Here is a 13,551-nt window from a genome sequence, read left to right as displayed (position 1 = left end):
GATTGTTAATTTATTTTTATAACACTGTTAATTTAGTATTAATTTATAACACTGTTTATTTTTTATAAGAAATTACGGCAATTCTCAGTTAAACCAAAATGTTTCACTGACAAGTAATGGCTTGAGCCCAGTTCATTAACGCGAGGAAATTAAAAACGAGAGTTAAAAGGCTGAGGGAGAGAGGAAGAAACATCAAAGATCGGAGAAAACATTAAGATTGGCAATAAGAAATAATCAGCAAACATTTAAATTTTAGATCAATATAAACCAAGATTATTTGATAATGGAGACCACGCAGATTGCAAGAATTCAAAAGATATTGACACAAAAATGGCATGTCAAATATTTAACCTGTTGACGTTCCATCTGCTCCAAATAGATTGACGTAAGCATTGGCATCTGTGCCCGTGTCCTCTGTCTGTGCCCCAGTGTGCACTCGCACTCCATACATCACGTGATCATCCAAGGAGAAGTCATGCTCACCCACCAGAAGGCTACCATGGTACCTGGAACAGAGACGACAAGTTTCCATAAGAGCCAACTTTGGACGAGTTGGGGTAGCTAGCTTGTTTTTGAGTCCATTCGATTTATATGTGTTCAATTAGCAGTGAATTGCTAAAATGCTATTTCTTAGGCGGTCATTTAATCCACCTTTTAAACCGCGCTTTTACTTTAATTTGCGTTTAGCTTTGGTATTTTTCGTTGAAACACGCGGTTAGTGAATTTTTTGCCTGAAAAGTATAGAAAAGCAAAAATAAGTTACGTAAAATAGAATGTTAGAAAGCAAAGATGCACTTCGATCTAATTAAATGCGAACCCTTGAGCGTAGAGTGTCCGTTCTATTTTCTTGTCATCATCTTGTTTGGACAACCATCTCTCGCAGAAGAAGACTGTGGTTCGCTCATCACGAGCAGATGTCTCCACTTCTATCTTGTCAAGGAACCACGCAGCCCCTATCACTCCTGTAAATACAATACTGCTATTTGTACAGACTAATAATGGCTGAGTTGGTTCTGTGTTGTTTAACTTTAGCACTGTTAAACTAAAAATCAACTTGGATTTTTTAAATTATTGTCCGCACAAACTCATCTTGTACTCCCCTCCTTTCGAGTTATTGCAATAAAAAGGGGGAAAACCCTGTTGGCTCATTTAGCTCCCCTCCAATTGGGTAAGTTATTTGAAGAAGCACTGCTGTCCTCTCGTTGGACGAAGTCAAGTTGTATAAAAAACTCTTTTTGCCAATACCACATTTTTTTTCAGTTTGAAATATATCGATCAATCACAGATGTCTTAAGAAGAAAATAATTTCGTTAGCATAAAGTTCAACAAACAAAAAATGGGTCGGATAAAAAAAATTAGTCGTCATAGTGATTTCAACTAAAATCTCGTTTCCTCATTTAGCTGCAAACAAATTGTGATAATCTAATTTGAAGATTGACTACCCCCTCTTGTTGGTTCTTAGCCAAAAGCTCATGAAAATGCAGCTCGCTCTGCTTACATTAGTGGGCGGGGGGGGGGGGGGGGGTGACAGCTACCTTTGTTATCGTGTCGGATGAAACATTTGTAGAGCTGTCCTAGATCGGCTGCCTCTATTGTGAAGATGTCGTGATCGTTCTGTTCGAATTTGTTGATATTTGAGTCTGAGTGTTTCAGGGCCCTCTCTCCTGTGTCGCCTCTGTCCCCGAACAGGGTAATAAAGACATTCGCATCTGTACCAGCACCTAAAGATCAACAATTGAGGTCTGTAGGAATTGACAGTTTGAACTTTTGATTTTAACACCTGATATCAATAATTATCAATTCTTACTTTAATTAATACTCTATTCGAAAAAAAAAATTTCTTAACTTGTTGCAGTCTTCCTTGATGGTACATTAAATACGTCAATAGCACACACTGTACTGGTTCGGGATGTTCATATGCAAACCTTGTTTCCTTTAAATTTCGTACAACCGCAGTCCAAAGCTGGGAACTTTCTGAATACCAAGAAAAGGAAATTTCTTAATAAAATAAAATCACTAAAATCTGGAAGCACATGTCGAGATTTCACGTGGAAATAATATGAGAATTGCTTCAAAATTGAGTTAAAACAATTCACCGCAAAAATCATACATTTGCTAGCGACAAATGCTATGAATGCCGCGATTCTTTTCTAAATGCGGTAAAATTTAGTAAGAATTGCTGCGTTTAACACTTGCTTTTGTCGCATCCGCAGAAAAATCAAGAATTTCATTGTATTCAACTTTCACGCTTTTATTTGCAATCAACCAGCTTTGAGCTCGCCTTCTGTTTTGGATGGATAATGACTGATTGTTCCTATTTATGTGTTAGCCTTTTTTTAGTCTTCAAAGAAGCTGAGGAGGCCCATACATCTGCTAAGGCATGTTTCCGATGGTTCTTGCAAGACGCATATCTAGCAAGAGTCTTGTAAGATGGTCGGCTATCTAACAAGACTCTTGCATTTCGGACGGCTATCTTGCAAGGCTCTTACAAAGGAGAAGGATATCCTGTAAAAATTGTGCAAGAAAACGATTATCTTGCAAGATTATACGTTATTTCACAGAATTTTCACAATATGTTTCAAGACTATTACAAAATAGCCGTCGATTTATGATTAAGGTAAATTGCAAAGTGAAAAGAAAATGTCTAACGCAATTAGGAAGTTTTTGTACTCACTTCTGGTTTGCCGATTAAATCGCTCTTGGTTGTCTAAATTCGAACCAAGTATTATTCGTATAATTAACAGATTTCTGATCTGTCTACGATATTTTGAAAAAAAAACAGCACATTCGAAAACACCTAGCTCTCTTTTAATGTCTCCGAAATCAATATGTTATGAACTCCTTGCGACGTTTTACAGACAGTTGTTCGTGCACTGAACTAAATTTGAATATCTCTTAAATTTTGCTCTTTCTTTTTGGGGTGACCTCAGTTTGGCCACCTTTCACGCTGCAAATAAACATTCTTGAAAGCGACTGTTCTTCTAGCTGTGAGTAAGAAAAGTCAAGTGACTTCACTGTCTTAAAACTTTTGCATCAATTCTCTTTGATCACGAAACTATAGTTTAAGACAATAAAATACAATTTTCTGCAACAATAATTCTTAAATATGCATGCCAGAGTTTTAATATCTCTTTGAAGTGAAATTTAACAAAAAAACTTAAAGCAACTAAGCTCTTTAAGTGTTACATATCGTAACTTTAGGATTCAGTTCAGATTGACAATCCATCCGCCAAAAAAATCATGGCTAGGTATTTAATAATCCCGAATTTTCCTGTTTAAAAAAATTGCTCGTTAGTGTCATTGAGGTTTGAAAATTTATCTGCACTCAAAAATAATATGACAATTCTGGGATATGTATGAATTGGTAATTAAAAATAGCAGGTTTTTGCTCAAAGTTTCTTTTAAGAGGCCATTCCTTTTATTCCTTCTAGATACTAATTTCTATGTTCCTACCTTAATAAAACTGACCTATTCTCAATCTTCTGTATTAGACCCAATCGAGTTTTAAAATAACTTACTTGTCTTTTGATGTCATCTGAATCAGAAAACTGTTCAGCTGAGATTAATTTATGTGAAGGAAAAAATTTCATTACTTATACTTTGTACACGTATGCGCTTGTAATGTTGAAAAAAATCTCTTGTGAAAATTGTCTGACAATTTGACAATAATGTAATATTGCCATTTTTCGTCTCACCAAAAATTACTCTTCCGTTTTTGCGGTGATCAAAAACCATTTTTTCATAAAGTGGCCTGAAAATAGTTCGGACTATTTATAAATTCTTATCATGACAAACATTCTCGATAAATTCATCCAAATGATCGGCTTGAACAGCAGTTTTTTTAAGTTTGGCGTAAATCTAAGCATGATAAGTTCACAAGAGCTAAGTACCTATTGGGTAAAATATGAAAACAGAAACCGACAAATGTCGGAAGAATTGCTCTTGTACGACAGGCGAGGCAAAATAATTCAGGGGCTGTAACCTAGATCAATTTTTCTTTTTAGGTGCAAACCTTTTCCCCGCCGGGATTCGATCCACAACAAGACGCACTAACCACTGCGATACCAATCATTTACCTCTCCTATTCTGCAATCGATTTAATATTATCAACACGCTTTACTTCGGGGCAATAGAGATCACTCAAAAATGAAGAACGAAAGCCTAAAAAAGTCACTTGAGAAGTCAAAGAATGTTCCAGAAGAAAAACGCAAAAATGTCAAGCGAAAAATTTGCATTAAAAACACACACACGTTTACAATAATTGCTATGAGCTTTGTTCAAGGGCAATTAAAAAGAAAAACAACTAATTATGGAAATATCGGTGCATGCCTTTTCTCACTGAAAGCTTAAAAATTTAATTCCTTTCAACTGTACACGGTTTACCCAATACGTAGTGCAATATCATTATTTGATAAACGTGGTGCTACGGTTATCTTCTACTGACGTTAGATAATAAATAAAAATTGTGGCAATTTCAATTATGACTGCTAAAAACTCCGTGACACCTCATTTTTGTTCAATTTGAGTTTTGGCTGTTGTAGTTGTTACCAAAACTGACGATAGAAGTTTAAATAAACTTAGCAAAACATTGAGACAAGGATCGGAACGGTGTTATATCTGTGCCGCATGGAATGGGCTTGAATAGGCGGTTGCCATCTAAAATGCAACTGATGTGAAGTAACTGAACAACAATCCCACAAAAATTGTGGCATGCAACAGATGTACGGTGACTGAACAAAGACTTGCCTAACATTAACTTGAAACCCGTACGTGCAAGTTTGAATATGCCTGATTTCTGCAATGCCAGATTCTACTCTGTAATATTTCACCACTCTTTTGATCGGATAAAAACCAGTTGAGTTGAAAAATATTGGTCATCTTCTTTCACAGCACGGGAATACCCTCAATGTAGCCGGATGGATATTACTCGATAAAGTGTTATCGTCAATCATTTTTATATGCAAGTAACTTAGCAACCCCAGTGCTTCTGGAATTTTTATCGTGTAAGATCCGATAAGATGCTTACGAAGAATTTTTATCTAGCAAGATCTTACACGACAAAATTCCTTAGTAAGCATCTTATCAGATCTTACACGATAAAAATTCGGACAAGATCGAGTTTTTATCGTGCAAGATATGATAAGACGCTTAGCAAGCATCTTAAAAAACATATAATCAAGTCATCTTATAAGATCTTCTATAAGGAGATGCATCTTCTTATCAGTTCTTATAAGACAATTTGTAAGAAATTTGTCAGATCTTACACCGTGAAAATTCCGGAATCACTTGGGGACTAAGAGATATAATTAACAGGAAACATTGCTCCTTTAAATTTCCATAAATGTACAGGTGGTCATATTAGCGGCCGGCAATACTAATTTATAACCCTTGTATGTATGATATATTCTTACCAAGCCAAAGGATTCTTCAAGAACTGATAGAATCTACCGGATTGCCAGATTTTCCTATATACAGTGCCAGGTTTTAAACTCGCAAGTTCGTGTTTCAAGCAAGGACGATTGCGTGCCTCTGATAAGGTCACTTCGAATTTCTGGTTTTTTTTATATGGAACCGCTTAGCGGTTCTCTCTTACTACTTTTTAAGTGACTTCATCAGAGTTACGTAACTTAAACATAACATGCACATGCTTGCACATAACAGGCACGAATAGAACAGATAACTCACCTTCAGCTGCAATGATATTGAAAAAAAGTCACTCAAATGCAATTGTGCTTAGTTGTTAACTAACATTACCACATTCGTCAAAACTTGTGATTGATGCAACAATTTTCACCAGTCAATTTCAAGTGTATAGAACTCTATCAACATGACAGTTTTCAGATGGGTTTTCTAGCCAATTCGGACACATTTTCTGATGTAGGGAAATCGATAACCAGAATTAAGAATACAAAAAATGGCCAACAAATGACAAAAAATTAAAAATGTAGGAGTACATTGGGATTTCTTCAGAACGAAAAGCGAGAAAAAAACCAAGAACAAAAAAATCAGATTTTGGTCAGAATTTATATGGATATTATTTAGATTTTGGGTGGACATTTTTCAGAATGAAAAGGGACCAAAAACTAGTCAAATTTTCATTTTAATAAAAGGCCTTTTGGAAAAGAAAATCATTCAAACACATATATTTGAAAGGCTCTTTTTTGTCAGCTCTATTCATTTCATACATACAATTTGACCTTATGTTACTTAATGCCGCATTAATTTAACCCCAACATTGTTTCGCCTCGATTTGAACCTTCTTATAATTGAGGATAGATAGGTCTAAATTAAACAAAACTAATCCAATTAAAAGAAATTAAAGTCGTTGTTTAACGACCAAGGTGCGAACAGTAGTTATCTCCAACCGCATTTTATCTTTGAACAATTTATCAGCAGATTAAATCTATGGATTCAATTACTAAAAGCAAAATTGTAATTTTTAGGAAATTAGCCATATGAGCTAGTCTCTGGAAATTCAATGAAAAGAGTCCTAAAACTGATTATGTTAATGCTTCTGGCAATCAGCATGGCAACTGTCAACTTTGGGCTTCATTTTCTTCGAACAAAACGAAATATTGCTGGTAAAACATCATAGGTTTCAAATAAAGAGAGTAAAGCTGTTTACCACTGTCTGCAATTGTAGCAAACACAAAAATTGCAAGTTCCGCATTTACCAAAGTTTGTCAACTTACTCGTGTAAATGAAGAGCGCAATCCCCGCGCTACTTTTGTGGAGCCACCCCCTCGCAAACTTGTAAAAAAAATCAAAATATTGTTTGAAATCTTATTGCCACAGCTATTGTAGCTCTGTAATACTTAAAATAATTTGTACTCAATTGACCTCAAACATCTTTATTTTTGAAATGTTGCGTTAAATCAATTTTCGAACTCTAAGACTGAGTCATAAAAATTTCCGGACACTACTTCAGAGATTACTAAAATTTCTGTCCACATTCCGATTGTTCCTCGCAGTTTCGTTGCGATCAAATTCCAGTTATTCTTTATTTTTTTACTACTTTTGCAACGTTTTTTTTTCCATTTTCTTGTCATTGTTTTGGTCATTTCTTTCATTTTTCTATAATTCTTATCATTCTTGTTGCTTACTGCAATATTTTTGTACCATAATTAGACCAGAGTTCTTGACCCGGATCGACTTGTAGTTTTACTAACAACCAAAAATTATCAAGAAAATGCCCACTGAAGCGATTTAAACTAAGAAACTAATGAACTTTGTGCGTTTTGATCAAATCCAACCCAGGTTAGGCTCGACTTTAACAGTGACCGTGCTTTAATAGCTAATTTTGACACCCTCCCCTTACCAGACTTTTAAAAAAACTTGAGGTCTAGAGAGGGTAAGAGTCTCGAGCTCTGAAGAACATCGTACAGCCAATCCCATCTCTCTATCTCAAATCTGGTCTTACCTGAAACACTACCAGTGTATACATGCACAGTGTATAACTTCAACGACAATTTCTCAACTGTCTTCTCGGTTTTATCCAAATTACCACTTTCGTCGTACTTGAAAGCCCACACTTTGCTCGGGTTCAGCTCCCGTTCCAGAGCTTTGTCGTCTTCGTCTCTCGCGAGCCACCGATTGCACTCGAAGTGGTAGCATAAAGAGTCGTACTGACCCTGGAGTACTCGGATTTCAACCCAGGAGAGGTGCCAGCCGGGTCGCATGCCAGAGTTGTCGTGTCCGATTCGGATCTTTCGGATGGTGTCGCCAACGGATTCCATTTCTCTGCAATTTAAAAAAGTGGGAAATTTATTATTGTTAACTAATTGATCTAGTTAATTGCTGCGTAAGCGATAGCTGAGTGATCTTTTTTGGATTTCTCTTGGTTCTTTTTATCACAAGTGACTTGCCTCATTCTTTGGATAATTTTTGCTCGCTTTATTCTGAAGAGTTAAGATCATTTACAAAATTTGAAAAAAGGTCGAGAGAAAAATTTGAAACTCCAGGAAATAATTAATGATTTTTACCTTATAAAGACGTCTTCCGAGCCTAAATTGAAGTGTTTGCTTCTGAGATCTTTGCGAGGAACCAAATTCAAAACTTCACTTTTTCTTTCATCGCCATAAAGCTGCAGATATACATTTGCCTCGGTCGAACCCTCTTTAAAACTTTCGGATGTTTTCACTCGAATTTCGTAAAACTGAAGTGGTTCAAATTCCCTTTCAAATGACGGTAAGTGATGTAAAGTTCTTTCACAGAATCCATTTATGTTCCGATTTTGTTCAGTTTCTTCGGAATTTGAGCTTCCGTTAAACGACCACTGATTTCCGGTTTGACCAGCTCGAATTTCAATCTTTTCAAACGGTATTTGATGTAAATTGCTATTTTTCGATTTCCAGCCAATCAGAATTGATTCAACGGATCCTAAATTGACAGTTTCTAAATCGAACTCATCCGTTTGTCCTGACTGAAATGAGTTTTTGTTCAGCAACGATTGCGACAAAATGAATTTCTCAGATTTGGCAAAATTTCCCAATAAATAAAAGTAAACATTTTCATCCCCGTTTTCAATATCATTCGCAGAATTTGTAAAAGTTCGTACTCGATAAACAACTTTGCCTAATTTCATTTCAAGGCCAAATTTCTTCCACAAACTGATTAAACCGCTTTTTGATGATTTAGAGGTGCTATATTGATCTTTGACTAAATTTTTGTTCATCGGTATTAAAGTGTGATTAATTTGACCGGTAACCTCGGAAACGTTAAAGGAAACTTCGGCTGGGAAATAAAACTCTTTTTTGGAGTTCAGCAAATTGACACTGTCTAAAATCCACTTCAGCGAGGAATCTGTTTTCACGATGACCGTTTCCGGCATTCCAATATTCAAAGCTTCTATGTTTAAAGTTGCCTGCTTGCCCGAATCCGGAATTTGTCCGCAGAACTCTCTGAATCCGGAGTCACTTTTGGTTCCGATAATGTTGACCAAGAATTTGCAATCTTTCGAATCTTTCAACTTTTGAGAACTTTGACTTGTTTGAAGAACAACATCGTATGAAGATTTTTTGGCATCAATTTTGTGTCGATTTGAGACGAGAAGTTTATGTAAGAATTCGTGAACAGGAGTTGGTACCGCTTTGGAAGGTTTGAAATTTTGTTCACAGTTGAACTGATATTTCAAGTTAAAATCAGTTTTGTCAAAGTTGATTTCTTTTCTATGATCGTAAGTGTACTTTGGAGTTACATTACGTTTGGCCCAAGCTTTTGACGGCAATCTTTGTAATTTTATTGGATCAATTCTCGAAATTTGGACAGATTTCAAATTCCAGCTTTCCGACTCAACTGGATTATATCGAAATCGGATTTTGTCAATTTCACCAACGTCGATATCTTCAAGTTCAAAATCATCAGTTTTATTTGCTCCGAACTGACTTGTAGACTTTCGCAAGGCGATTTCGTCCGTTTTACCCCAACTTCCAAATATGGTAATAAATACATCACCTTGTGTTCCTTGTTCTCCCGTTGAAATTGCAATGTTGTACCTCGTTTTGGGCTTGCCGTAAGTTATTTCGGAGGGATTAACTTCAGTGTTTAAGTTTCCATCACCTTCAGATTTTGCTAACCAGCGTTGCGGTAGAAATAGTGTTTGTTCACATCTTTGTTTACAGGTGACGTCAATTTTGTCAACAAACCACTTTTTATCTTCATCTTCGTGACCAATCAAAATGCGATCCAACTCGCCGAGTTGTTTGGTTCGGAATGAGAATTCAGCCCACCGCCCTGGTTTGAAAAGGTTGCCTCCTCCGGGTAGGGCGCCCTGTCGTTCGTGAGCCACAAGTTTCAATCCGGTGGCGTTTGATTGGGTGCCGAACAGAGAAATGTAAGCCGAGGAGATGTCGGAGTCAGTGTCTGAAATTCAGAATACCAATTGCTACTTATTTTTCTCATTACATTAATGATGCGCGATTCAATGCTTCAAATTGGAGCAGTCAAAGGCAAGCTCAGAAAACCCGTTTGTGTGGGTTTTTACTTCAAGATCGGAAACGAGAGTGAACGTTTCATACCGACTAAGATTTTTTAAAAAGTAAGACAATTTGTAATATTCAGATTTGAAATTTTTCACCCAGGATTCCGGGTGCTATTTTTTGACCACCTCGCTGTTTACCAAACTGGGACCGTGGATATTTCATAACCGCCTGAAGTTCACCTACTTATCCGTAAATTGACTTACGGTCTTATTGTTGATATTCAAGTTGAACTTACAGCAGTCGTTTCATTGGTCTTTTAAAAGAAACTTTAGAAACCTGGCACTGTTTTTTTACATTAATAAGTTGCCCTTCTGCCATTAGATCTCTATAACATACAACCTCCTCAACTCATGACTCACCCAACAAGAGGGGTGATCCGAACTGAACTGATATTATTCTCAATGATTGGCTGTGAACCAAGATTTTACGAATTATAATGAGATTGGAGCAAAATAAACCTTCTCAACTGATTTGGAATTTGTCCCTCGAAATTAAAATTAACAAACATTAAAATTAACTAGGGCCAAAATAAGAATGTGTTTTCCAAATATTGCATAAGACGTATCAGGTGAAAGCTGCAATCTTTTCAACTCGAGGATGGCACATTGAGAATAATTATGACGATAATACAAGTTACCGCACTGGAAAAAGTAGTCAAACTCCAAAGAAGTATATAACAATTGATCTACCAACGAGGGAAGGATTGTTTGGTTGATTTTGCGACAATATTACAAATAATCCTGGTTATCTGTCACCCAAAAAGAGGTGAGAGCTCTTCATGATTAATTTGCTTTAAACTCACCCAATGAGAGGAGAATTCAGAAAGTGAAAAAGACAAAAGTAAAGAAGGTACAGAAATACTTGATCAAAGGAATGAACAAAAAAGAACGAATTGACGACAACTTGTAACCGCATTTTGAAATCGAAAACGAACTAATTGATTCAAATTGACCACGTCTAAAATGAATCACGCAAATGAGTATTAAGAAAATTAGCAACAAATTAAAAAAAATAAAAATAGCTAGCAAAGTAATAATATTTTTCACTGGTATAATATGTTTTTGTCCATCCGAACAGTTTTTTTCATTTTTTTCTCAAACTCCTGTTTGAGGACATTTTTTGAATCATGGTAGATTAACGCCGACTGTTTTCGATCCAACCATTTCAACTCAAAGTCGGTTCAATCCCAATATCGCTCGAACAAATTCAATATCGCCCGTAACATTCTTCTTGATTTCTTATAACGATGCATTTTTAAAAACCCTGCCATCTTCGGGTGAGACAAATTTAATTTGTTGTTGAACTCTTGTTGGCCTGTTTGGCAACAGATAGTCAACATTTCCGAGAACCTTGACATAAGATACTTAAAGTTTAAATTACTTAGATCATTTTGTCAAGAATTTAATAGGGAAACTGGTACTGACGCAGAATCTAAGTTTTAGCGATTTGTTAGTGCGGAAAGATTCTTGATTCTTGACTCACACAACAAAAGGGAACCAATTAATATTCACAACCAATGAATCCTGATCAGCATTGAGTCCCGATATTTTATCTCCCAATCAGAAGTGACCGTTTATTCGATAAAACCGCTCATTTACTCACCCTATAAGACCCATTAATGAGTTTTTCATGATTTCATTTCACATATCATCTTTGAAGACCAGAATGTGTTTCTTTTTCGTAGAAACAAAATTTACGCTGGATGTCTTTTGAATTGAGCTGTTGTTGTAATTAAACCAACTGACTTTATTATTATCAATTGACACAACTGTGATACCTCATGTACCGATCAATTGAGTAATACTTGGTTGAATAACGAAACCCATATTTTAACCGAAAATGTTCCTTTTTTAGGTTTACCTGGAACATCAGCGGTCAGAATGCGCACTCTATAATCCCTGCAGAATGTCTTGTCACTGTTTTTACCCACTCCAAGTGGGTACAGGGCTATCTGGGTATTGCAGTCGTGCTTCGTTGCTGAGATCCACCTGCCGCAGGGAAACACGAGTCTCTCGCTTCTCGCCTGAGGATATTGTTGTGATTCCGGAGTTGGTTCATATATTATGACCTCATCTAATAGCCAATCATGTTCCTCGTCTTTGCCGTCGTGGCCAATTATGATCTGTAGAATGAAAACACGGAGTTTAAACGACTGTGCATCTTTCGAGACCACAGCCTGAATTGACCTTGAAGACACAAATTAATTATTCTGGAAATGTGTTGCATGTCCATCCTTAATATTAATTGCTCTTGAACAAAGTTTGAAGCAATTATTGTATACGTGTTGCTGTTCTTTTTCTATGCAAAATAGTCGCTTGACCATTTTGATTTTTTGAGTAACTTTTACGCCCTTGAGGTTTTCGTTTCGGAGGATCTAAATTTCTCTCTCATTCGCGAATGTCACCAGCTGAATTCAAGAGGCGGCAGTTCTTTACTAGTATTCAAATGAAAATTGAGTGCAGATTGGTGTATTTTTCACTTTTTATTTTGTTTCACTTTGTATTTTATTAGGGGTTATAGTGGTATATAATAACGTCCAATGACGTCATTTGAAGCCCCCTCCTATTGAATTTACTTACCCCCAGCCCCCCCCCCCCCCCCCACCTGAGTGGAGCAGGCTGCAATTTAAGTTACCACTAGTCGCTTCAGAGCAATTGCTCCGACATTAGTCGGTTATGTTATATTGCCTTATATTTGACAGAGATCCAAAAAAATTCGAAAGGGGGAACGACTGGAAAACTGAGAATGCCTACAGGTCAATGACCCAAAAAACTATCAGCTAAAACGTCAATTAGCGAACCCACAGACTGATACAGAAGAGGGTCGTTGTCCGAAAAAGTGTTGACACTAAAAAACTGAGTGACAAAAAAAACACCGTCCAAAAAATACTATACGTGTGGTTTTCTCTTTACCAATAGGAAGTCAGCTTCAGTTACACGTCCAACCGGGTTGATTCATTGATAGGTCAAGTTTTGGTGTGTCTACTTTCGGGCCACTGAGGGCCTCCACTTGTCCCAAATTTTACTCCACTATCAGATTTCTGTTAGGGCGGATTTTGTTCAGCTCTTGCGATTTCTCCATTCGTTATTTCAGTCTATATCAATCTGCTACTTTAGTTATTGGAGATAATTGGTTGTTAGATCTTGGTGTGAACATTCCCCACATCATTTACAAACCAAGCAAAATTTACAAGGTTTGAATAGTTTCTCACTCTTAATCTGCAAAAGTTTGTGAATTTGTTCACATTTTAACCTTTAGCTATCGTTTCAGTAACTTTTTCGGTTCTGGCTAATTCAAATGATGGAATGTCGGGTGCATACGTGATCAATATCTCCCAGTTTCACACAAGTGAACTTGAAGCAACATGTTGACCCAGATTGGAACAAGAGGTCAGTGGAGTTGATTTCTGGGTTGAGGAACAACTTCCTGTATCCACTGTCACTCTTATCCCCAACTATGGCCAAACTCACCAGGGCTGAGGTGCCAGCGCCTAAAATTAGAAGCAAACAAAAATTGAATCTGTAACTTTTGTCAGATTGTCAAAATTAGTCGAAGTTTATTTATTTTTCAA

General features: G+C 36.6%; 1 protein-coding gene across 2 annotated transcripts in view; it reads right to left on the bottom strand.

Annotated features, from left to right (window-relative positions):
* LOC142352031 (lipoxygenase homology domain-containing protein 1-like) overlaps nt 1-13,551 on the bottom strand; it is a 63,788-nt gene that overhangs the window by 17,719 nt on the left and 32,518 nt on the right. For both annotated transcript variants that reach the window (XM_075404372.1, XM_075404373.1), the window contains exons 13-19: nt 13,301-13,470; nt 11,841-12,102; nt 7,983-9,861; nt 7,421-7,740; nt 1,536-1,721; nt 818-962; nt 352-506 (exon numbers count right to left, since the gene is read on the bottom strand). In XM_075404372.1, the coding sequence (XP_075260487.1) occupies nt 352-506; nt 818-962; nt 1,536-1,721; nt 7,421-7,740; nt 7,983-9,861; nt 11,841-12,102; nt 13,301-13,470 (3,117 nt within the window). The remainder of the gene's footprint in view (nt 1-351; nt 507-817; nt 963-1,535; nt 1,722-7,420; nt 7,741-7,982; nt 9,862-11,840; nt 12,103-13,300; nt 13,471-13,551) is intronic.

Source organism: Convolutriloba macropyga, chromosome 13 (assembly GCF_964194025.1).
Source record: "Convolutriloba macropyga chromosome 13, txConMacr16.3, whole genome shotgun sequence".
Lineage (NCBI taxonomy): Eukaryota > Metazoa > Xenacoelomorpha > Acoela > Convolutidae > Convolutriloba > Convolutriloba macropyga.
The sequence above is the reverse complement of the archived record's forward strand: the minus strand, read 5'-3'. Positions and strand labels throughout refer to the sequence as shown.